This window comes from Mobula birostris, chromosome 5 (genome assembly GCF_030028105.1).
Source record: "Mobula birostris isolate sMobBir1 chromosome 5, sMobBir1.hap1, whole genome shotgun sequence".
In the NCBI taxonomy this organism is placed as follows: Eukaryota; Metazoa; Chordata; class Chondrichthyes; order Myliobatiformes; family Myliobatidae; genus Mobula; species Mobula birostris.
Genome location: NC_092374.1, coordinates 208,797,120 through 208,823,044, shown reverse-complemented (window position 1 = coordinate 208,823,044; position 25,925 = coordinate 208,797,120). Strand labels below are relative to the sequence as shown.

The following is a 25,925-nucleotide window of genomic DNA, read 5'->3' as shown; positions in this document are numbered from 1 at the left end:
ATGACCTGTACGAAAAGGAAGGGTTGCACATGAATCAAGGGGGACCAATATCCTGGCAAAGAGGTTTGTTAAGGCTATTGGCGAGAGTTTAAACTAGAATTGCTGGGGGCTGGGAACCAAGCTCAAGAGACGGAGGAAGGGGCTGTTGGCTCACAAATGGAGACAGTGCAAGAGGGAGGATAGGCAGGTGATAGAGAAGGGACGTGCTCAGACTGATGGTTTGAGATGTGTCTATTTTAATACAAGAAGCATCATGAACAAAGCAAGTGAGCTTAGAGCGTGGATCAGTACTTGGAGCTATGATGTTGTGGCCATTATGGAAACATGGATGGCTCAGGGGCAGGAACGGTTACTTAGAGTGCCAGCTTTAGATGTTCAGAAACGACAGGGAGGGAGGCAAAAGAGGTGGGGGAGTGACACTGTTGATCAGAGATAGTGTCACGGACACAGAAAAGGAGTAAGTCATGGAGGGGTTGTCTACAAACACTCAGTGGGTGGAAGTTAGAAACAGGAAGAGGTCAATAACTCTACTGGGTGTTTTTTTATAGACCACCCAATAGAAACAGGGACATCGAGGAGCAGATACGGGGACAGATCCTGGGAAGGTGTAATAATAACAGGGTTGTTGCAGTGAGAGATTTTAATTTCTTAAATATTGCTTGGCATCTCCCTTGAGCAAGGGCTTCAGATGGGGTGGAGTTTGTGAGGTGTGTTTCTTGACACAATATGTAGATAAGCCTACAAGAGAGGCTGTACTTGATCTGGTATTGGGAAATGAACCTGGTCAGGTGTCAGGTCTCTCTCAGTGGGAGAGCATTTTGGAGATAGTGATCACACAGCAGTGGAGAGGGATAGGAATAGACGAGTCAGGAAAGCTGATGGCATGAACATTGATTTCTCCAACTTCCGCTAGTGCCCCTCCTCCCCTTCTTACCCCATCCCTTATTTTATTTATTCATTTATTATTCCCCCCCTTTTTTCTCTCTCTCTTTCCCTCTCACAATCACTCCTTGCCTGCTCTCCATCTTCCTTTGGTGCTTCCCTCCCCCTTTCTTTCTCCCGTGTCTCCAGCTTTGTTTCCCTTTTGCCAATCAACTGTCCAGCTCTTGACTCCATCCCTCCCCCCTCCTATCTTCTCCTATCATTTCAGATCTCTCCCTCCCCCTCTCAAATCTCTTACTAGCTCTTCTTTCAGTTAGTCCTGACGAAGGGTCTTGGCCCAAAACGTCGACTGTACCTCTTCCTAGAGATGCTGCCTGGTTTGCTGCGTTCACCAGCAACTTTGATGTGTGTTGCTTGAATTTCCAGCAACAGCGAATTTTCTCATGTTTGAGGTAGGAAAGCGTTTAATTGGAGTAACAGGAGATATGAGGCTATCAGGCAGGAACTTGGAAGCAAATTGGGAACAGATGTTCTCAGGGAAAGGTGCGGCAGAAATGTGGCAAATGTTCAGGGGATATTTGCGTGGTGTTCTGCATTAGCAGTTCCAGTGAGACAGGGAAGGGATGTTAGGGTACAGGAACCATGGTGTACAAAGGCTGTTGAAAATCTAGGCAAGAAGGAAACAAAGCATACAAAAGGTTCAAAAAACTAGGTTATGATAGAGATCTAGAAGACAATCAGGCTAGCAGGAAGGAGCTTAAGAATGAAGAGCCAGAGGGGTCATGAAAAGGCCTTGGCGAGCGGGATTCAGGAAAACCCCAAGGCGTTCTACAAGTATGTGAAGAGCAAGAGGATAAGACGTGAGAGAATAGGGTCAATCAAATGTAACAGTGGAAAGGTGTGTATGGAACCAGAGGAGACAGCAGTGATACTAAATGAATACTTTCTTCAGAGTAATGCTCCACCCATCTCTCCATCTGCTTGCCTTTGTCTTTGATGGTCTCACCTGTTATGGTTTTCAGTGGTGCTATCTTGCTTTGGGTTGGACTGATGGCTTTCTTGATCCCCTCGCACACTCCATGGATGTTGCCTGTGTCAAATGATGACTGAATGCTTTTGCATAGTCGTGGCCAGTAGTCATTTGCACAGCATCTGGCTGTTTCCTCGGCCTTGCATCTTCCTGTCCTTAGCGCTTGCATTGTTGCCTGGGTGGGGTGGCGTTTCTCTTTTCCAAAGAAAACAGCACCTCCGACAGCGCGCTAGACGCAGTGGAATACCTGCTTGTCATGGAGGAACTGGATGCATTGCTGACTGCCGAAGAGCTGAGTAAAGCCATTGACAGCCTGCCCACTGGGAAGGCACCAGGATTGGATGGCATTCCACCAGAGGCCATCAAATGTGCAAAGGGCGTTCTGCTAAACCACCTGCACCAACTACTGTGCCAATGCTGGATAGAGGGAGCAGTGCCGCAAGACATGAGAGACTGCAACATTGTCACCCTATATAAGAACAAAGGGGACAGAAGCGACTGTAACAGCTACAAGGGAATCTCCTTGCTGAGCAGCGTTGGGAAGGTCTTCGCCCATGTGGTCCAGAACAGACTGCAGAAAATAGCCAAAAGGGTATATCCCGAGTCTCAGTGCAGTTTCAGGTCAGAACGCTCCACAATTGACATGATCTTCTCCCTTCGACAGCTACAAGAGAAATGCAGAGAGCAAAGGCAACCACACTGCATCACTTCCATTGACCACATGAAGGCCTTCGACCTTGTGAGCAGAGACGGTCTGTTCAAAATCCTCGCCAGGATTGGTTGTCTCCCGAGGCTCCTCAGGATTGTTCAGTCATTCCACGCAGACGTGAAGGGCACAGCACTCAATCCAGTATAGCTGATCCCCTGACAGGCTCAACCACAAGCTGCTCTAAAAACCTATTTCATAGGCATTCCACAAACTCACTCTCTTGAGATCCATTTCTAACCTGATTTTCCCAATCAACCTGCACGTTGAAATCTCCCATGACTATCGTAACATTGCCCTTTTGACAAGCCTTTTCTATTTCCTGTTGTCATCTGTAATCCACATCCCACCTACTGTTGGGAGGCCTGTAGAAACATCCTTTTACCCTTGCAGTTTCTTAACTCAAGCCACAGGGATGCAACATCTTCCGATCCTATGTCACATCGTTCTATTCATTTGATGCCATTCCTTACCCCCATAGCCACGCTACCCCCTCTGCCTACCTCCCTGCCCTTCCTATACAAGGTGTCACCGAGGAGATTTAATCCCAACTACAACCATCCTTCAGCCACGATTCAGTGATGGCCACAACATCATACCTGACCATCTGTAATAGTGCAACAAGATCAACCACCTTACTTCTTACACTCTTTGTGCATTGGGATATAACACTTTGGGTACTGGAAATGCCACCCTTGTTGATTTTGCATCCATAATGCACTGATAGTCCATGAGCCAGGACCGCTAATTTGGGCCTCCAGTACCACCTGGGGGGAATAATTCCTTTTTTTCTTATAATTCCTAAAGTGATTTTCTTAATTCTTATAGTGATTTCTTAATCCTTATAGTGAATAATTCTTATAGTGATTTTTGGCAAGGAATACACCCCCAGTGCTAGAAAATATGTGATAGCATTGCAGCGGTGGTAGCTTTCTGTGTGTTATCACTCGATTTATAACCCCATGCCAAAACACACTTTTCAAAACCATACATAGCACAGAACAAAGCATTCTACTTCAACCTGATGGTTCTCTCTTATTATTGATGCTTTGTCTTTGAAAATTGGTGGGAATATTGCTCAGGCTATATGTTTTTCAGAAAAGTTGTTAAAATTAGCATCCCTACAAATGTTACTGTTAAATATTACTGGCAGTGACAACACAGTGACTATACATTACGTAAGATGTACTTCTGTTTTCATGTTCTGTTTCACATTTATATCTTGTATATCACCATTTATATCACCTTTGTAGCAGGTGCTTTTTTCACCAGCAATGTTAATGCAATTTTTTTCTGTTTTACTGTAATTCTATATGCTATGACAAAAGCTTAAGATTGTTTTGATTTGATACAGCAATATGGAAAATATCATGACATTGAGTGGGCCAGTGAAGGAGTGGAGCTTTAAGGCTTTGACTTGAGAGATTCTGGCAGTTTTGGCAGTTGGTCTGTGCAATCAAGTCAATCAAGATTTGAATAGATCAGCAGAAAGCCGTTGATTAGACAATCAAGACTTGAATAGCTCAGACTCAGCAGAAAGCAGCTGGTTGGGCAGTCGAGATCAGGTGACCAAACATTTTGAAAAGCTCAAACAGATAAATAGAGGGATAGCTCAAGTGAAGCGGCCAGTGAAGGAGTGGAGTGTTGAGACTTTGACTACTGAGGCTTTGATGAGAAGAGGCGGAGGACAAGCTTGCTCGCAGTTAGTCTTTACAATGTCTCCTGAGATGGTGATGTGCCTCTCATGTGAGATGTGGCAGTCTTGGGGGAACGCCCCTCTCCAGCAGAGTCACATCTGCCAGAAGTGCATACGGCTGGGCGATCTGGAAGACCGTGTAAGGAATCTGGAGCAGCAGCTGGATGACCTTTGACTCATAAGGGAGAATGAGGCAGTCATAGATGAGAGCTACAGGGAGGTAGTCACACCTAGGCTGTTGGAAGCAGGTTGTTGGGTGACAGTCAGAGGGGGGGAAAGCAAAGGTGAGCAGACAGGTAGTGCAGAGCACCCCTGTAGCCATTCTCCTGAATAATAGGTTTACCGTCCTGCTTACTGCTGGTGGGGATGACTGACCAGGTGTGAGCCACGGTGGCAGGGCCTCCAGCACTGAGTCTGACCCTGTGGTGCAGAAGGGTGGGACGGAGAAGAGGAGAGCTGTCATCATTGGAGACTCTATAGCCAGGGGAGCAGACAGGAGATTTTGTGGATGTGAGAAGGACACCTGCATGGTTTGTTGCCTCCTGGGTGCCAGGGTCCAGGGTGTCTCTGACTGGGTGCATGACATGCTGGTACGACAGGGAAAGCAACCAGAAGTCGTGATGCATGTTTAGACCAATGACATAGGCAGGAAGAGGGATGAGGTCCTGAAGTGTGAGTTTTGGGAACTAGGCAGAAGGCTGAAGAACAGGACCTCAAGGGTGGTGTTCTCAGGATTGCTGCCAGTGCTATGTGACAGTGATGGTAAGAATTGGAGGAGATGGCAGTTGAATGTGTGGCTGAGGAGTTGGTGCAGGGAGCAGGGCTTTAGATTTTTAGATCATTGGGATCTCTTCTGGGGAAGGTGGGACTTGTAGATTGGATGGGTTGCACCTGAACTCGAGGGGGAGCAATATCCTTGCAGGCAGGTTTGCCAGCATGGTTTGGGAGGGTTTAAACTAATTTGTGAGGGGGATGGGACCCAGAGCGATAGAGCAGTGAAAGAAGTGCATGGAGTAAAGCCAGATCTAACATACAGAGAGGCTTTGAGGAAAGAGAAGCAGAATAAACGGTGTAAAGACAGTCAGGTAGAAGGGCTGAAATGTGTGTACCTCAATGCAAGAAGCATCAGGAAGGTGATGAACTGAGAGCTTGGATACATATATGGAATTATGATGTAGTGGCCATTACAGAGACTTGGCTGGCACCAGGGCAGGAATGGATTCTCAATATTCCTGGATTTCAGTGCTTTAAAAGGGATAGAGAGGGCAGAAAAAGGGGAGGAGGGGTGGCATTACTGGTCAGGGATACTATTACAGCTACAGAAAGGGTGGGTAATGTAGCAGGATCCTCTTTTGAGTCAATATGGGTGGAAGTCAGGAAGAGGAAGGGAGTAGTTTCTCTATTGGGGGTATTCTGTAGGCCCCCTGGTAGCAGCAGAGATACAGAGGAGCAGATTGGGAGGCAGAATTTAGAAAGGTGCAAAAATAACAGGGTTGTTATCATGGGTGACTTTAACTTCCCTAATATTGATTGGCACCTAATTAGTTCCAAGGGTTTAGATGGGGCAGAGTTTAAGTGTGTCCAGGACGGATTCCTGTCACAGTATGTGGACAGGCCGACTAGGGGAATGCCATACTAGATCTAGTACTAGGTAATGAACTGGGTCAGGTCACAGATCTCTCAGTGGGTGAGCATCTGGGGAACAGTGACCACCGCTCCCTGGCCTTTAGCATTATCATGGAAAAGGATAGAATCAGAGAGGACAGGAAAATTTTTAATTGGGGAAAGGCAAATTATGAGGCTATAAGGCTAGAACTTGCGGGTGTGAATTGGGATGATGTCTTTGCAGGGAAACGTACTATGGACATGTGGTCGATGTTTAGAGATCTCTTGCGGGATGTTAGGGATAAATTTGTCTCTGAGGAAGATAAAGAATGGTAGGGTGAAGGAACCATGGGTGACAAGTGAGGTGGAAAATCTAGTCAGGTGGAAGAAGGCAGCATACATGAGGTTTAGGAAGCAAGGATCAGATGGGTCTACTGAGGAATATAGGGAAGCAAGAAAGGAGCTTAAGAAGGGGCTGAGAAGAGCAAGAAGGGGGCATGAGAAGGCCTTGGTGAGTAGGGTAAAGGAAAACCCCAAGACATTCTTCAGTTATGTGAAGAAAAAAAGATGACAGGAGTGAAGGTAGGACTGATTAGAGATAAAGGTGGGAAGATGTGCCTGGAGGCTGTGGAAATGAGCGAGGTATTTGCCAATGAGAGGGAACTTGATGATGGTGAGGACAATGAGTGAGGTTGATGTTCTGGAGCATGTTGATATTAAGGGAGAGGAGGTGTTGGAGTTGCTAAAATACATTAGGATAGATAAGTCCCCGGGGCCTGACGGAATATTTCCCCAGGCTGCTCCACGAGGCGAGAGAAGAGATTGCTGAGCCTCTGGCTAGGATCTTTATGTCCTCGTTGTCCACGGGAATGGTACCGGAGGATTGGAGGGAGATGAATGTTGTCCCCTTGTTCAAAAAAGGTAGTAGGGATAGTCCGGGTAATTATAGACCAGTGAGCCTTACGCCTGTGGTGGGAAAGCTGTTGGGAAAGATTCTTAGAGATTCTACGGGCATTTAGAGAATTATTGTCTGATCAGGGACAGTCAGCATGGCTTTGTGAAGGGCAGATCGTGTCTAACAAGCCTGATAGAGTTCTTTGAGGAGGTGACCAGGAATATAGATGAGGGTAGTGCAGTGGATGTGATCTATATGGATTTTAGTAAGCATTTGACAAGGTTCCACATGGTAGGCTTACTCAGAAAGTTAGAAGACATGGGAAGTTTGGCCAGGTGGATTCAGAATTGGCTTGCCTGCAGAAGGCAGAGGGTGGTAGTGGAGGGAGTACATTCTGATTGGAGGATTGTGACTAGTGGTGTCCCACAAGGATCTGTTCTGGGACCTCTACTTTTTGTGATTTTTATTAATGACCTGGATGTGGGGGTAGAAGGGTGGGTTGGCAAGTTTGCAGACGACACAAAGGTTGGTGGTGTTGTAGATAGTGTAGAGGATTGTCGAAGATTGCAGAGAGACATTGATAGGATGCAGGAGTGGGCTGAGAAGTGGCAGATAGAGTTCAACCCAGAAAAGTGTGAGGTGGTACACTTTGGAAGGACAAACTCCAAGGCAGAGTACAAAGTAAATGGCAGGATACTTGGTAGTGTGGAGGAGCAGAGGGATCTCGGGGCACATGTCCACAGATCCCTGAAAGTTGCCTCACAGGTGGCTAGGGTAGTTAAGAAAGCTTATGGGGTGTTAGCTTTCATAAGTCGAGGGATAGAGTTTAAGAGTCGCGATGTAATGATGCAGTTCTATAAAACTCTGGTTAGGCCACAGTTGGAGTACTGTGTCCAGTTCTGGTCACCTCACTATAGGAAGGATGTGGAAGCATTGGAAAGAGTACAGAGGAGATTTACCAGGGTGCTGCCTGGTTTAGAAAGTATGCATTATGATCAGAGATTAAGGGAGCTGGAGCTTTGCTCTTTGGAGAGGAGGAGGATGAGAGGAGACATGATAGAGGTGTACAAGATAATAAGAGGAATAGATAGAGTGGATAGTCAGTGCTCTTCCCCAGGGCACCACTGCTCAATACAAGGGGACATGGCTTTAAGGTAAGGGGTGGGAAGTTCAAGGGGGATATTAGAGGAAGGTTTTTTTACTCAGAGTGGTTGGTGTGTGGAATGCACTGCCTGGGTTGGTGGTGGAGGCAGATACACTAGTCAGGTATATGGAGGAATTTAAGGTGGGGTCTTATATGGGAGGCAGGGTTTGAGGGTCGGCAGAACAATGTGGGCCAAAGGGCCTGTACTGTGCTGGACTATTCTATGTTCTATTGATAAAACTCCAGAAATCTCTCCAAATGAGGTTTTTTACCTTCTGGGGGGTGGGGGGGGTAACATTTTCTGCTGTACTGATGTTAATATGGAATATATATAAAAAGTGATTACTTATTTGAATTCCTGAATAAACTCCCTACAAATCCATGTGATTATATGTGTCCTAGGGTTTTTATTGACTTTTCCAAAATAAACAACAGAAAAATATTTTTTTAAAAATGAAATTATTCACTCTACTGAAATTGGGCACTGTACTGCGAGTGCCACCAATGACATAGTTTTCAATGTAGAATCTTAGAACAACATTTCAAGTGCTTGAACTCAGCTATCATTGTGACAAATTTCAATGTTGAGGGATCACTGATGACAAAATACCACTAGGTTGAATATATACTACAATGGACCTCTAGTGCTGTAGAATTCAAAAATGCCTAAAAATCAAAGGAGAAAGTGCTCAGCAAACTGAAAGGTTTTAAGGTGGTTAAGTCACCAGGACCAGATGGACTACATCCCTGAGGGCTGAAGGAGATTGCTGAAGAGATAATGGATGCACTGTTCATGATCTTTCAAGGTTCACTTGATTCTGGCATGGTCCTAGAAAATTGCAAATGTCCTTCTATTCTTGGGAGGAAGACAGAGGAGAGGAAATTATAGGCCAGTTAGCTGAACCTCAATTGTTGGAAAATTGTTGGAGTGCATTAGTAAGGACAATGTTTCGGAGTACTTGGAGACTAATGATAAAATAAGTCAAAGTCAGCATAGTTTCTGTGAAGGGAAATCTATAAATGCTGGAAATGCAAGTAAGACGCACAAAAAATACTGGTGAACACAGCAGGCCAGGCAGCATCTCTAGGAAGAGGTACAGTCGACGTTTCGGGCTGAGACCCTTCGTCAGGACTAACTGAAAGAAGAGATAGTAAGAGATTAGAAAGTGGAAGGGGGGAGGGGGAGATCCAAAATGATAGGAGAAGACAGGAGGGGGAGGGATGGAGCCAAGAGCTGGACAGGTGATTGGCAAAAGGGATACGAGAGTGGAGAAGGGAGAGGATCATGGGACGGGAGGCCGAGGGAGAAAGAAAGGGGGAGGGAAGCCCAGAGGATGGGTAAGGAGTATAGTGGGAGGAACAGAGGGAGAAAAAAGAGACAGAGAAATTTTTTTAATAACAAAACAAATAAATAAATAAATAAATAAATAACAGATGGGGTACGAAGGGGAGGTGGGGCATTAACAGAAGTTAGAGAAGTCAATGTTCATGCCATCAGGTTGGAGGCTACCCAGACTGAATATAAGGTGTTGTTCCTCCAACCTGAGTGCGGCTCTATCTTTACAGTAGAGGAGGCCGTGGATAGACATATCAGAATGGGAATGGGATGTGGAATTAAAATGTGTGGCCACTGGGAGATCCTGCTTTCTCTGGCAGACAGAGTATAGGTGTTCAGCGAAACGGTCTCCCAGCCTGCGTCGGGTCTCGCCAATATATAGAAAGCTGCATCGGGAGCACCGGACGCAGTATATCACCCCGGCCAACTCATAGGTGGAGTGTTGCCTCACCTGGAAGGACTGTTTGGGGCCCTGAATGGAGGTAAGGGAGGAAGTGTAAGGGCATGTGTAGCACTTATTCTGCTTACAAGGATAAGTGCCAGGAGGGAGATGGGTGGGAAGAGATGGGGGGGACGAGTGGACAAGGGAGTCGCATAGAGAGCAAATGCTGCGGAAAGCCGGGGGGAGGGGGGAGAGAGAGAGGGAATAGAATCAGAGAGGACAGGATAATTTTTAATTGGGGAAGGGCAAATTATGAGGCTATAAGGCTAGAACCTGCGGGTGTGAATTGGGATGACGTTTTTGCAGGGATTCAAGTGCAACCGGTCCTTTTTGTACAGGTCACACCTGCCCCAAAAGAGGTCCCAATGATCCAGAAATCTGAATCTCTGCCCCCTGCTCCAGTCCCTCAGCCACACATTTATCCTCCACCTCATTGTATTCCTATACTCACTGTCGTGTGGCACAGGCAGTAATCCTGAGATTACTACCTTTACGGTCCTGCTTCTCAACTTCCTTCCTAACTCCCTGTAGTCTGTTTTCTGGACCTCCTCCCTTTTCCTACCTATGTCATTGGTACCAATATGTACCACGACCTCTGGCTGTTCACCTTCCCACTGCAGGGTATCGTGGACGCAATCTGAAACATCCCGGACCCTGGCACCTGGGAGGAAAACTACCATCCGAGTTTCTTTCCTGTGTCCACAGAATCACCTGTCTGACCCCCTATCTATAGCGTCCCCTATCACTACTTCCTTTCTCTACCCTTCTGAGCCACAGGGCCGGATTCTGTGCCAGAGGCACGGCCACGGTTGCTTCCCCCAGGTAGGCTGTCCCCCCCAACAATACTCATACAGGAGTACTTATTGTTCAGGGGGACAGCCACTGGGGTACTCTCTAGTACCTGACTCTTCCCTTTCCTGCTCCTGACTGTGACCCACTTGTTGCCTCATGGAAACAGGCTGAGTGAATGCGGCCTGTTCTCCTTGGAGCGGTGGAGGATGAGAGGTGACTTGATAGGGGTGTATAAGATGATGAGAAGCATTGATCATGTGGATAGTCAGAGGCTTTTTCCCAGGCGATTGCAGCAGGACTTAGGCAAATTGGAAGACTGAGCAAAAAAGGTGACAGATGGAATATAGTGTCGGAAAATGTATGATTATGCATTTTGGTAAAAGGAACAATAGTGCGAACTATTATCTAAACGGGGAGAAATATCAAACATCAGAGGTGTAAGGGACTTAAGAGTCCTCGTTCAATACTCCCATAAGGTTAATTCACAGGTTGAGTCTGTGGTAAAGGCAGCAAATGCAATGTTGGCACTTATTTTCAAGGGGAATAGAAAATAAAAGCAAGGAAATAATTCTGAGCCTCTATAAGACAGTAGTCAGGCCACATTTGTCAACAGCTTGGGCCCCTTACGTCAGAAAGGATGTTTTGTCACTGGAGTGTGCAGAGGAAGTTCACAAGCTGATTCCTGGAATGAAGGCCTTAACATATGAGAAGCATTTGGCAGCTTGGGTCTGTACTCACTGGAATTGAGAAGAATGCAGGGGGAATCTTATTGAAACCTACTGAATTTTGAACGGGCTAGGTAAGGTGGATGTGAAGAGGATGTTTTCTCTGGTAGGGCTATCCAGAACTAGAGGACACAGCCTCAAAATTGAGGGGTGACCTTGTAGAACAGAAGAAAGGAAGAATTTTTTTTAGCCAATGAGTGGTGAATCTGTAGAATGCTCTGCCACAGACTATGGTGGAGGCCAAGTCCATGGGTATATTTAAAGCAAAAGTCGACAGATTCCTGATTGGTCAAGGCATCAAGGGATATGCTGAGAGGGCAGGTGTATTGGGTTGAACGGGATCTGGGATCAGCCATGATGCAATGGTGAAGCAGACTTGATTGTCTGAAGGGCTTAATCCTGCCTCTACATTGTATGGCCTTATGTTTTAAATTGGTCTTACATGGTACATATATCACTGTTTAATTGTACAAAAGGAAGTGGCATCTCTCCACGAGATCAAGAATGCATTGATAGTGTTCGATTTACACAAGCCCTTTGTTCTTCAGTTGTGATGTTATTGACTTATATTAAAATTATTGCAAGACATTTTATTATCTGTCAACACAATAGTGTACTGCACACCTTATAACAGACTGTAAATGCTTAACCACATCAATTAGAATATAATTACATGAATTCATCAGGCTATGAAGTCCTACCGTCAACAGAGAGGAAGTGTGTGGTGCTGCTTTTGCTGATCTCGTTCATCACTGTGCAGGAATACAAGCCACAATCTGAGATGGTGACATCGTCAATAAACAATATGCTGCCATCATATTCTAGCCTGTGATGTTTATCATTCACTATTTCGGTGTTATCTTTATGCCAAATGGTGCCACTTTTCTTACTAGCTTTGGCAAAGCAGTTCAGTTGAACCCGATCTATGATAAATGCAGGAGTCTGAATTATCAGTGGGGTTGGCTGCTGATCTGTTGGAAAAGGAAATCATAAAGCTTTTGAGATTGAATTTGCAGTACATCTTATAAATCACTAACAAAACAGAACTCTTCAGCTTGCATACAAGCACTAAAGCATCCAGAAGTATTAAGTCAAATTTGGATTTCAGTGCTAGCCAGATACAATGGTATGAGGCACATCCCTCCTAGTTCTATTGGCTACAAAAAGACAATAAAGAATGGAAAATAATAAAACGAATAAGGTTGATCAGAAATTACAAGATGAGGAGACCACACATGTGGTTAGTCCTGCTGGAACCCCCAAAGAGCTGCATTGGCCTTGACACCCAATTGCTTCCCTTGCACTCTCTCCAAAGCCTCCATGTCCTTCCTATATCCAAAACCGTACAGAATATTGAAGATGAGGTCTAACCAAAGTTCTGTAAGGTGTAAAATGACAACCTGTCTTTTATACTCAACATCCAACCAATGAAGTCAAGTATGCCGTATGCCTTCTTTACCACCCTACCTATTTGTGTTGTTCCTTTGAAGGAGCTTGCACCTTACAATCTCTCTGCATTTGAATGCTCCTCAGGGTCTTGCCATTTACTGTGCAATTTCCTGCTACATTTCAGCTCCTACTGCAACTTTTCCACATTATACTCTATCTGCCACTTTTTTTTTGCCAACACTTAACATAGAAAACTTCCAACTGGTTTGCATCCTGTTGAGTCCTTTAACAACTTTCCTCACTATACACAACTTCACAAATGTTTGACTAATTTGCATGATTATTTAATCAGCCCATTTATATTTTTATCAAGTTACTTACAGTATTATGGCTGCCTAAATTTTTTTTTATATGGCTTCAGATGGCATGCTGTCCACAGAGACTTGGTCTAAATGTCATTAAGGCATTAATAAAGCATACGGTGCATTGGCCTTCATCAATCATGGGATTGAGTTCAGGAGCCGAGAGGTAATGTTGCAGCTGGTCAGACCCCACTTGGAGTACTGTGCTCAGTTCTGGTCGCCTCACTATAGGAAGGACGTGGAAACCATAGAAAGGGTGCAAAGGAGATTTACAAGTATGTTGCCTGGATTGGGGAACACGCCTTATGAGAATAGGCTGAGTGAACTCGGCCCTTTTTCCTTGGAGAGACAGAGGGTGAGAGGTGACCTGATAGAGGTGTATAAGATGATGAGAGGCATTGATCATGTGGATAGTCAGAGGCTTTTTTCCAGAGCTGAAATGGCTAGCATGAGAGGGCACAGTTTTAACGTGCTTGGAAGTAGGTACAGAGGAGATGTCGGGGGTAAATTTTTTATGCAGAGAGTGGTGAGTGAGTGGAATGGGCTGCCAGTGACGGTGGTGGAGGCGGATATGATAGGGTCTTTTAAGAAAATCCTGGACTATGAAGCTCAGAAAAATAGAGGGCTATGGGTAACCCTAGGTAATTTCTCAGGTAAGGACATGTTCGGCACAGCTTTGTGGGCCGAAGGGCCTGTATTGCGCTGTAAGCTTTCTATGGTCTTATGTTTCTAAGGCAGTCTGGAGTTACCTGGAGAGACAGAAGCAAGCAAGCCAGCCGAAGTCTGCAGGAAAACTGTAGCAAGTTCTCTAAGATGCTTGGAACAACCTACCAACAGATTTTCTTATAAAACTGCGGTAATGAGTACTTAAGAGAACTGATGCAGTTTCAAAGGGAAAAGCAGGTTTTTTTTACTATTTTCTGCTCTTTATCATACATCTTTTAATACTTGGAAATGTTTTACTAGTATTTTTGAAGGCATCTTTGGAACCAAGACCATAATATAGGAACAGAATTAGACCATTTAGCCCAACAAATCTGCTTCGCCAGTCCATCATGGCTGATCCCGAATACCACCCAACCCCATACACCTGCCTTCTCACCATATCCTTTGATGCCCTGACTGGTATAAAAATGATCAACTTTTGCCTTAAATATATGCACGGACCTGGCCACCACCGCAGTCTGTGGCCAAGCAGTCCACAGATTTACAACTCTCTGGCTAAAAAAATTCCTCTTTCCTTCTGTTCTGAAGGGTCACCCCTCAATTTTGAGGCTGTGCCCTCTAGTTCTAGATCCCCCCCACCAGAGGAAATATCCTCTCCACATCCATCCTATCTCGTCCTTTCAACATTCAGTAGGTTTCAATGAGATCCCCCCGACATTCTTCTAAATTCCAGTGAATACAGGCCCAAAGCTGCCAAACACTCCTCACATGTTAACCCCTTCATTCCTGGAATAATCCTCATGAACCTCCTCTGGACTCACACCAATGACAACACCATTCTGGGATATGGGGCCCAAAAGTGTTGACAATACTCCAAGTGTGACCTGACAAGTGTCTTAGAAAGGCTTAGCATTATCTGCTTCCTTTTATATTCTATTCCAATTGAAATAAAAGCCAACATTGCATTTGCCTTCTTTACCACAAACCTGTAAATTAACCTTCTGGGAGTCTTGCACGAGGACTCCAAAGACCCTCTGCACCTCTGATGTTTGAAACTTCTCCCCATTTAGATAATAGTCTGCACTATTGTTCCTTTTACCAACACTGTATTCCGTCTGCCACAAAGCCATCAATTTCATTATCTAAATCATTCACAAACAATGTGAAAAACAGTACTGACCCTTGAGAAACACCACTAGTCACCACCAGCCAACCAGAAAAGTCCACTTTTATTTCCACTCACTGCCTCCTGCCTGTCAGCCACCTCGCGACCCATGCTAGTATCTTTCCTGTAACACCGTAAGATTTTATCTTCTTAAGCAGCCTCATGTGTGGCACCTTATCAAACACCTTCTGAAAATCCAAGTATATGACATCCACTGCCTCTCCTTTGTCCACCCTTTAACAGATTTGTCAGGCAAGATTTCCTTTCACAGAAACCATGCTGACTTTGACTTATTATATCATTAGTCTCCAATTACCTCGAAACCTCTCCAACACTTTCCCAACCACTGGGGTTAGGCTAAATGGCCTATAATTTCCTTTCTTTTGTTTCCTCCCTTCATAAAGAGTGGAGTGACACCTGTAATCTTCCAGACCTTCAGGAATGTGCCAGAACCAACTGATTTTTGAAACATCATGACCAAGGCATCCGCTATCTCTTCAGTAACCTCTCTCAGGATTCTGGCAAGTAGTCTGGCATGCTTATGTGAGAATGCTGTTACACAGAAACAGAAGACCTACAGCACAACATAGGCCCTTCAGCCCACGATGCTGTAACAGCATTGCTGAACATGTACTTACTTTAGAAATTACCGAGGGTTACCCATAGCCCTCTGTTTTTCTAAGCTCTATGTACCTATCCAGGAGTCAGGAGTCTCTTCAAAGACCCTATCATATTCAGCTTCACTGGCGGCCCATTCCACGCACTTACCACTCTCTGCGTAAAAAACTTACCCCTGGAATCTCCTCTGTACCTACTTCCTAGAACCTTAAAACTGTGCCCTCTCATGTTAGACACTTCAGCCCTGGGAACAAGCCTCTGACTATCCAGACGATCAATGGCTCTCTTCATCTTATACACCTCTATCTGATCACCCCTCATCTTTAGTCGCTCCAAGAAGAAAAGGCCAAGTTCACTCAATCTATTCTCATAAGGCATGCTCCCCAATCCAGGCAACATTCTTGTAGATCTCCTTTGCACCCTTTCTATAGTTTCCACATCTATCCTGTAGTGAGGTGACCAGAACTGAGCACAGTACTCCAAGTGGGGTCGGGCCAGTATCTTATATAGCTGTAACATTATCCCTCGGCTCTTGAATTGAATCCCACAATTGATAAAGGCCAATGCACCGTATGCCTTCTTAACCATACAATCAACCCACTCAGCAGCTTTGAGTGTCCTATGGACTCGGACCCCAATCATCCAACTTCCCACTCACTTGTTCAACCTGATTCGCCCATTCCTTGGCTTTTACCCAGTCCTTAACTTCCTTTGCCAGCCACAGTTGCCTATCACTGCCATTTGAGAACTTCTTCCTCTGTGGGACATATCTATCCCACGTCTTGTGAACTATTCTCCAGCATCCTTCTCCAATCCACCTGGGCAAGGTCCTCTCTCATGCCTCTGTAATTCCCTTTTATTCCATTGTGATACTGATACATGTGACTTACGCTTCTCCCGCTCAAACTGCAGTATGAATTCAATCAGATTATGATCACTGCATCCTAAAGGTTCCTTTACATTCAGATGACTAATAAAATCTGGGTTATTGCACAACACCCAATCCAAGATGGACTTTCCCCAAGTAGGCTCAAGCACGAGTTGCTCTAAAAAGCCATCTCGCAGGCATTCAACAAATACCCTCTCTTGCTATCCAACACCATCCTGATTTTCCCAACCCCCCTGCATATTCAAGTCCACCATTACAATTGTGCCATTACCCTTATTACATGCCTTTTCAAGCTTCCTTTGCTTTACAGAATTTTTTACATGTGCTTAAGATTTCTGCACAGGACTGAGCATATGTCACAAACAGCACAGGTCCAGGCACTGATTCTTCTGGAACACCACTGGTTAGATCTCTAGTTATCATAGTCATAGTCATAGTCATAGTCATACTTTATTGATCCTGGGGGAAATTGGCATGTGCAGACCAGGGCCTCATGCCACAGGGTCACCTGTGCAGCCAACTAGGACTACAGAAAGAGGTAACAGTAGAGCTCAGCTCAAACAAAACAAGCAAGCAAAACAAAGAGCAGGTAAAATGTCCAGCTGCTTGAGGTGTAGCATGTCTCATAGAATTTTTTGAGGATGTAACTAGTAGAATGGATAGGGGAGAACTAGTGCTGTGGTATATTTGGATTTTCAAAAGGCTTTGACAAGGTCCAACACAGAAGATTAGTGTGCAAATTTAAAGCACACGGTATTGGGGGTATGGTATTGATGTGGATAGAGAATTGGTTGGCAGACAGGAAGCAAAGAGTGGGAATAAACGGGACCTTTTCAGAATGGCAGGCAGTGACTAGTGGGGTACCGCAAGGCTCAGTGCTGGGACCCCAGTTGTTTACAATATATATTAATGACTTAGACGAGGGAATTAAATGCAGCATCTCCAAGCTTGCGGATGACACGAAGCTGAGCGGCAGTGTAGATGTGAGGAGGATGCTAAGAGGATGCAGGGTGACTTGGATAGGTTAGGTGAGTGGGCAAATTCATGGCAGATGCACTTTAATGTGGATAAATGTGAGATTATCCACTTTGGTGGCAAGAACAGGAAAACAGATTATTATTTGAAGGGTGGCCGATTAGGAAAAGGGGAGGTGCAATGAGGCCTGGGTGTCATTGTACACCAGTCATTGAAAGTGGGCATGCAGGTACAGCAGGTGGTGAAAAAGGTGAATGGTATGCTGGCATTCATAGCAAGAGGATTCGAGTACAGGAGCAGGGAGGTACTACTGCAGTTGTACAAGGCCTTGGTGAGACCACACCTGGAGTATTGTGTGCAGTTCTGGTCCCCTAATCTGAGGAAAGACATTCTTGCCATAGAGGGAGTACAAAGAAGGTTCACCAGATTGATTTCTGGGATGGCAGGACTTTAATATGATGAAAGACTGGATCGACTAGGCTTATACTCGTTGGAATTTAGAAGATTGAGGGGGGATCTGATTGAAACGTATAAAATCCTAAAGGGATTGGACAGGCCAGATGCAGGAAGATTGTTCCCGATGTTGGGGAAGTCCAGAATGAGGAGTCACAGTTTGAGGATAAAGGGGAAGCCTTTTAGGACCGAGATGAGGAAAAACTTCTTCACACAGAGAGTGGTGAATCTGTGAAATTCTCTGCCACAGGAAACAGTTGAGGCCAGTTCATTGGCTATATTTAAGAGGGAGTTAGATATGGCCCCCGTGGCTAAAGGGATCAGGGGGTATGGAGAGAAGGCAGGTACAGGGTTCTGAGTTGGATGATCAGCCATGATCATACTGAATGGCGGTGCAGGCTCGAAGGGCCGAATAGCCTACTCCTGCACCTATTTTCTATGTTTCTATGAATGTTTACAACTTCCATCCATAAAAATAAGAATTAGTTAGGAATAGTTAAATAGTTGCTCAGAAACCCTTTTCTCCACTAATGGGACGACATGTCATCAAGAAACTGAACCTCACTGGAAGGTTTGATTCACTAAACAATATTCAGTGGCAGGAGAAGTACTTGGAGTCATTCACAGAGTTGGGGGTACTGAAAGAAGAGTACCTTATCCAACTGAGGCCAGAAGTGACACCATACTCTCTGCCCACAGCGAAGCATATCCTAGCCACATTGATAAACAAAGACAAAGCTGAATTTGAGAGAATTCTAGACATTTTAACTAGAATGGACCTACTGATTGGTATGTGGGCATTGTTCCTGTTCCCAAACCAGATGGCACAGTGAGGATCTGTGTTGATCCAACAAAATTGAATAATGCAGTGAGGTGAGAGAAGTTTATTCTGCCCTCTGCTGAGAACATATTGGGTAGGCTGGGTGGAACAAAGATCTTCACCAAACGAGATGCAAACTCTGAAGCATGTAAGAATGGAACAGTAGTTATCATGGAGAACTTTAATTTGAACATAGATTGGGTGAATCAAGTTTGAGGCAGTCTTGAGGAGGACTTCATAGAATGCATTTGTGATGGCTTTCTTGAACAGCATGTTACTGAACCTACAAGGGAACGTGCTATCTTAGATCTGGTCCCGTGCAATGAGACAGGTAAAATTAGTGATCTTGCAGTTAGGAATCCTCTTGGAAAGAGTGATCACAGTACAACTGAGTTTCTCATACAAATGGAAAGTGCAATAGTTCAATCTAAAATCAGTGTATTATGCCCAAACAATGGAAACTATAATGTAATGAGGGAGGATTTGGCTAGTGTAGACTGGGAACACAGGCTATATGGTGGGACAGTTGAGGAACAGTGGAAGACTTTCAAAGAGATTTTCCATGGTGGTCAAAAAAAGTATATTCCAGTAAAAAGCAAGAACAGTAAGGGAGGGGAGAGCTAGCCTTAGATAACTAAACAGGGGACCAATATCCTGGCAGGGACATGAGCTAAGGCTGTTAGGGAGAGTTTCAACTAGAATTGCTGGAGGGGTGAGAACAGAACTGAAGAGATGGAGAAAGGGGCGATTGGCTCACAAATAGAGAAATCTTGTAGACAGTGAGAGAGGGAGTATAGGCAGGTGATAGAGAAGGGATACGCTCCGACTGATGGTTTGAGATATGTCTATTTTAATGCAAGGAGTATCATGAACAAAGCAGATGAGCTTGGAGCATGGGTCAACACTTGGAGCTAAGATGTTGTGGCCATTAAGGAGACTTAGATGGCTCAAGGGCAGGAATGGTCACAGAGTGAGGGAGGGAGGGAGGGAGGGAGGGAGGCAGAAGAGTTCGGGGCGTGGCACTGCTGTCAGAGATAGTATCACGGCTGCAGAAAGGGAGGAAGTCATGGAGGGATTGTCTATTGAGTCTTTGTGGGTAGAAGTTAGCAACAGCAAGGGGTCAATAACTCTACTGGGTGCTTTTCATAGACCACTCAACAGTAATAGGGATATTGGGGAGCAGATAGGGAGACAGATTCTGGAAAGGTGTAATAATAACAGGGTTGTCATGGTGGGAGATTTTAATTTCCCAAATATTGATTGGCATCTCCCTCGAGCAAGGGGTTTAGATGGGGTGGAGTTTGTCAGGTGTGTTCAGGAAGGTTTCCTGACTCCTGATCTGGATGAGGAAGTGGGGTGATGGGTGAGTAAATTTGCTAATGACACAAAAGTTAGGGGTGTTCTGGATAGTGTGGGGGGCTGTCAGAGGTTACAGTGGGACATTGATAGGATGCAAAACTGGGCTGAGAAGTGGCAGATGGTGCTCAACCCAGATAAGTGTGAGGTGGTTCATGTTGGTAGGTCAAATCAAATTTGGTAGGGGAAGTCTGGGACAGCACAACTGTCCCTGAGACTACACCTGTAAAAGGTGCATCTAGCTGCAGCTCCTGACAAACCGAGTCAGGGAACTGGAGCTGGGGCTGGATGAACTTTGGATCATTCGTGAGGCAGAGGCAGAAATAGACAGGAGTTTCAGGGAGATAGTCACCCCTAAAAGTCAGGAGGCAGGTAGCTGGGTGACTGTCAGGAGAGGGAAGGGGAGTAGACAGAATGAGCAGAGCACCCCTGTGGCCATTCCCATCAATAATAAGTATACCGTTTTGGATACTGTTGGTGGGGATGACCTACCAGGGACAAGTTGTAGTGGTTGCGTCTCTGGCACCGAGACTGGACCCTCGGCTCAGAATGGAACGAGGAAAAGGGGAGAGCAGTAGTGATAGGGGATTCGATAGTTAGGAGGACAGATAAGAGGTTCTGGGGGAAAGATCAAGAATTCCGGATGGTCTGTTGCCTCCCTGGTGCTAGGGTCCTCAATATCTCGGATTGAATTCTCGGTATTCTCGAGCAAGAGTGAGCAGCCAGATGTCGTGGTCCATGTAGGGACCAATGACGTGGATAGGAAGGAAGATTCGACACATGAAGTTTTGGTTCCTTGACCAAGATACACTATCCATTCCTCAATGGGTAGTACTGGAATTACAATCTGCTCAAGGTTATGCACTTGGCTCCATTTTAGGTTCTTCTCTTCCTTTTGATTTGAAACGCCTCAAACAGGTCTGTAACCCGATAGTTAAACATACCTTACGCATTTGGTTTCAATTCCAAAAATTTTTCGATCTTAATCAATTTGGGCTAGCGATTCCTATTCTAGGCAACATATTCTTTCCCCCTTCCTCTACGGACCGTGCCTTTCAAATTTGGAAGACTAATGGTATATCATGGTTTTTGGATTTATTTTTAGATGGCTCCTTTATGTCTTTTGAACAATTATCTAACAAATATAACTTACCAAGAATATATTTTTTTAGATATCTCCAAGTTAGAAATTTCCAAAGTATCATACTTTCTTCCTTACCCCCTACATATATTTTAGACACTATAATTAACCTTAACCCATGTCAGAAAGGTGTAACGGCTATTATTTATAATACTATCATGAAACGTAGGAAAGCTCCATTCGATAAGATTAGGTCTGATTGGGAAAAGGAATTGGGCTTTACTATTTTGGCGGATGACTGGGCGCATATTGTACAACTAGTCAATACTTCCTCTATCGGTTCCAAACATTCCCTAATTCAATTTAAAGTTGTTCATAGAGCACATATGTCTAAAGATAAATTAGCTCGTTTTTACTCTCATATTAACCCTCTTTGTGATAGGTGTCATGGGGAGATAGCTTCCTTAACTCATATGTTTTGGTCCTGTCCTACTCTGGAAACTTTTTGGAAAGACATTTTTAATATTATCTCAAAGGTATTGAATACAGATATTTCTCCCCATCCTATTACTGCTATCTTTGGATTACCTAAAACTTCCAGTAATCTTTCCCCTTCAGCCCGTAGAATGATTGCATCTCTTACTTTAATGGTGAAAAGATGTATTTTACAACATTGGAAGGAGATTAATGCCCCAACTACGTTTTTTTGGTTTTCTCAAACGATACTATGTTTAAATTTGGAAAAAATCAGAAGTAATCTTTATGATACTTCAGTTAAATTTGAACAGACCTGGAGATCTTTTATTCAACATTTTCATTTAATGTAACTTTTTTTTCTCTTTCACCATATTTACATTCCCTTCTTGGTTTTTAACTATTATTAATGGAGGTCGGGTTTGAGGACGTGATTGTTTAAGTTGTTTAAGTTTACTTGATACCTAGTTAGCCCATTGCTTTGCTTTGCTTTTTAGGTTAGTTGCACGGTGGTTTTTTTTGGGGGGGTCTTTTTTTGGTTTTTTTCTTCTCCTTATTGATATATATGGAAAATTAGTATACTACTATATTACCTCATTATTTTATAACTAAACTGCACTGTTTGTACTTTTTTTTGTATTAATATCTCTTGTAAATTCATATCACAACAGTGTATTAGTTTCTATATGTTTTACCTTTTGTGTACTAATTCAATAAAAAGATTTAAAAAGAAAGAAAGTAAGGAGGAGGAGGTCCTGCAAAGAGTTCAGGGAGTTAGGTGCAAAGTTGAAGGACAGGACCTTCAGGGTTGCAATCTCAGGAATGCTACCTGTGCCACGTGCTAGTGAGGCTAGAAATAGGAAGATAATGCAGCTAAATACGTGGCTAAGGAGATGCTGCAGGAGGGAGGGCTTCATGTTTCCGGACAATTGGGCCTTGTTCCAGGGAAGGTGGGACCTGTTCTGACAGGACAGGTTGCACCTGAACTGGAGGGGTACTAACATCCTTGCAGGTAGGTTTGCTAATGCTGCTCCGGGGGGTTTAAACTAGATTTGCAGGGGGAGGGGAACCAGAGTGTTACAGCAGATAGTGAGGTGGAAGAGGATAAAGGTCATGAGAGGACTGTATGTACAGACAGAAATCAAAGGTTTGTACGTGTTAGAAATGTTCTCAGGTGCATCAACTTCAATACAAGGAGTATTGTAGGTAAGGCAGATGAGTTTAGGGCGTGGATTGCCATGTGGGATTATGATATTATTGCTACTAGTGAGGCTTGGTTGCAGGAGGGGCAGGACTGGCAGCTTAATGTTCCAGGGTTCTGTTGTTTCAGGCGTGACAGAGGAGGAGGAATGACAGGGGGAGGAGTGGCATTACTAGTCAGGGAAAATATCACAGCTGTGTGTAGACAGGACAGCCCGGAGGGCTCATCTACAGAGGCCACGTGGGTGGAGCAGAGGAACAGGAAAGGTGTGACCACCCTAATAGGGTTATATTATAGACCAGCCAATAGTTAGAGAGAATTGGAGGAGCAAATCTGCAGAGAGATATCAGACTAATGTAAGAAACAGAAAGTTGTAATAGTTAGGGATTTTAGCTTTCCACATACTGACTGGGACTCCCACACTGTGAAAGGGCTGGACGGCTTTGAGATTGTCAATTGTGTTCAAGAAAGTTTTCTAAATCAATATATAGAGGTATATAGAGAAGATGCAATACTTGATCTCCTATTGGCGAACCAGACAGGTCAGGTGACAGAAGTATGTGTAGGCAAACATTTTGGGTCCAGTGACCATAATATCATTAGTTTCAAGTTAATTATAGACAACAATAGGTCTGGTCCTAGAGATAAGGTTCTAAGTTGGAGAAAGGCCAATTTTGTGGAAATGAGAAAGGACCTAGGAAGAGTGGATGGGGATGAGTTGTTTTCTGGCAAGGATGTGTTCAGTAAGTGGAAGGCCTTCAAAGGCGAAATTTTGAGAGTGCAGAGTTTGCATGTTCCTGCCAGGATTAAAGGCAAAGTTAACAGGCATAGGGAACCTTGGTTTTCAAGGGATATTGGTGACCTAGTTAAGAAAAAGAAAGAGGTGTATAGCAGGTACAGGCAACTAGGAACAAATGAGATACTTGAAGAGCATAGAAAATGTAAGAAAATACTGAAGAAGGAAATCAGGAAGGCAAAACGAAGACATGAGGTTGCTTTGGCAGATAATGTGAAGGTAAACCCAAAGGGTTTCTGCAAGTATATTAAGAGTAAAAGGGTAGTGTGAGACAAAATTGGTCCCCGAGAAGATCAAAGTGGGCGTCTATGTGTGGAGCCTCACGAGATGGGGGAGATCTTAAACAATTTTTTTGCATCAGTATTTACTCAGGAAGCTGGCATAGTGTATATGGAAGGAAGGGAAACAAGCTGTAGTGTCATGGAACATATAGAGATTAAAGAGGAGGAGGTGCTTGCTGCCTTACAGCGAATAAAGGTAGATAAATCCCCTGGGTCTGACATGATATTTCCTCGGACCTTTAGAGAGACTAGTGTAGAAATTGCGGGGACCCTTGCTGAAATATTTAAAATGTCCTTTGCCACAGGTGCGGTGCCAGAGGACTGGAGGGTGGCTCAAGTTGTCCCGTTGTTTAAAAAAGGCTTTAAAAGTAAACCAGGTAATTACAGGGTGGTGACCCTGACATCAGTGGAAGGTAAATTATTGGAAGGTGTTCTGAGAGATCAGAAATACAAGTATTTGAACAGCCAAGGGCTGATTAAGGATAGACAGCATAGCTTTGTGCGTGGTAGATCGTGTTTAATGAATCTTGTAGAGTTTTTCGAAGAGGTTACCAAGAAAGTAGATGAAAGAAAGGCTGTGGATGTTGTCTACATGGACTTTAGTAAGGCCTTTGACAAGGTCCCACGTGGGAGGTTAGTTCAGAAGGTTCAGACACTAGGTATCCATGGAGAGGTTATAAACTGGATTCGAAATTGGCTGTGTGGGAGAAGACAGAGAGTGATAGTGGATAATTGCTTCTCAGACTGGAGGCCTGTGACTAGTGGTGTGCCTCAGGGATCTGTGCTAGGACCATTGTTGTTTGTTGTCTATATCAATGATCTAGATGATAATGTGGTAAATTGGATCAGCAAGTTTGCTGATGACACTAAGATTAGAGGCTTCAAAGCTTACACAGGGATCTGGACCAACTGGAAAAATGGCCCAGAAAATGGCAGCTGGAATTTAATGCAGATAAGTGTGAGGTGTTGCATTTTGGAAGGACAAATCACGGTAGGATATACACAGTAAATGGCAGGGCACTGAGGAGTGCAGAGGAACAAAGGGATCTGGGAGTTCAGATACATAAATCCCTGAAAGTGGCGTCACAGGTAGACAGGTTTGTAAAGAAGACTTTTGGCATTCTAGCATTCATAAATCAAAGTACTTAGTATAGGAGTTGGGATGTTATGGTGAGGTTGTATAAGACATTGGTGAGGCCAAATTTGGAATGTTGTGTACAGTTCTGGTCACCTAACCATAGGAATGATATCAGTAAGATTGAAAGAATGCAGAGAAGATTTACTAGGATGTTGCCGGGTCTTCAGGAGATGAGTTACAGGGAAAGATTGAACAGGTTAGGACTTTATTCCTTGGAACGTAGAAGAATGAGGGGAGATTTGATAGAGGTTTACAAAATTATGAGGGGTATAGATAGAGTAAATATGAATAGGCTCTTTCCATTTAGATTAGGAGAGATAAATACGAGAGGACATGGCTTTAGGGTGAAAGGAGAAAGGTTTAGGGGCAGCATTGGGGGGACTTCACTCAGAGAGTGGTGGGAGTATGGAACGAGCTGCCATCTGACGTGGTAAATGTGGGCTCACTCTTAAGTTTTAAGAATAAATTGGATAGATACATGGATGGGAGAGGTCTGGAGGGTTATGGACTGGGTGCAAGTTAATGGGACTAGAAGGGCCAAATGGCCCATTTTCTGTACTGTAGTATTCTCTGGTTCTATGGTTCTAAATATGATGGCAGAATATGGTATTAATGGTAAAAGTCTTGGCAGTGTGGAGTATCAGAGGGATCTTGGCTCTGAGTCCATAGGACACTCAAAGCTACTGCGCAGGTTGACTCTGTGGTTAAGAAAGCATACGGTGCATTGACCTTCACAAGCCATGGGACTGAGTTCAAGAGCTCTAGAAACTGCCTAGAATAAAGCGGAAAGAGTAGTGCAAACTATTCAGAGCCTCGTACTGAAGGCAAAAGACTCCTACAAAACACTGTTAGATTATCGCTCCACACCCTTTGCGAATGGGTACAATATTTCAGAGTTGTTAATGGGCCAGAGACTGAGAACAAAGCTGCCCGTTCTTCCTTCCCTTCTCCAAGCTCACCTACTGGACTTAGACAAAGTGAGAAATATTGAGGCAACACAGCATGAGA

The 25,925-nt window shown here is 44.3% G+C and overlaps 2 protein-coding genes across 2 annotated transcripts in view; one reads left to right on the top strand and one right to left on the bottom strand.

Annotated features, from left to right (window-relative positions):
• The window catches only part of LOC140198335 (coxsackievirus and adenovirus receptor homolog), a 298,796-nt gene that overhangs the window by 206,034 nt on the left and 66,837 nt on the right, over positions 1 to 25,925 (top strand). The gene's annotated exons all lie outside the window — the stretch shown is intronic.
• LOC140198333 (uncharacterized) overlaps positions 1 to 25,925 on the bottom strand; it is a 157,864-nt gene that overhangs the window by 75,981 nt on the left and 55,958 nt on the right. Inside the window, exon 4 of the mRNA XM_072259429.1 lies at positions 11,955 to 12,224. Within this exon, the coding sequence (XP_072115530.1) occupies positions 11,955 to 12,224 (270 nt within the window). The remainder of the gene's footprint in view (positions 1 to 11,954; positions 12,225 to 25,925) is intronic.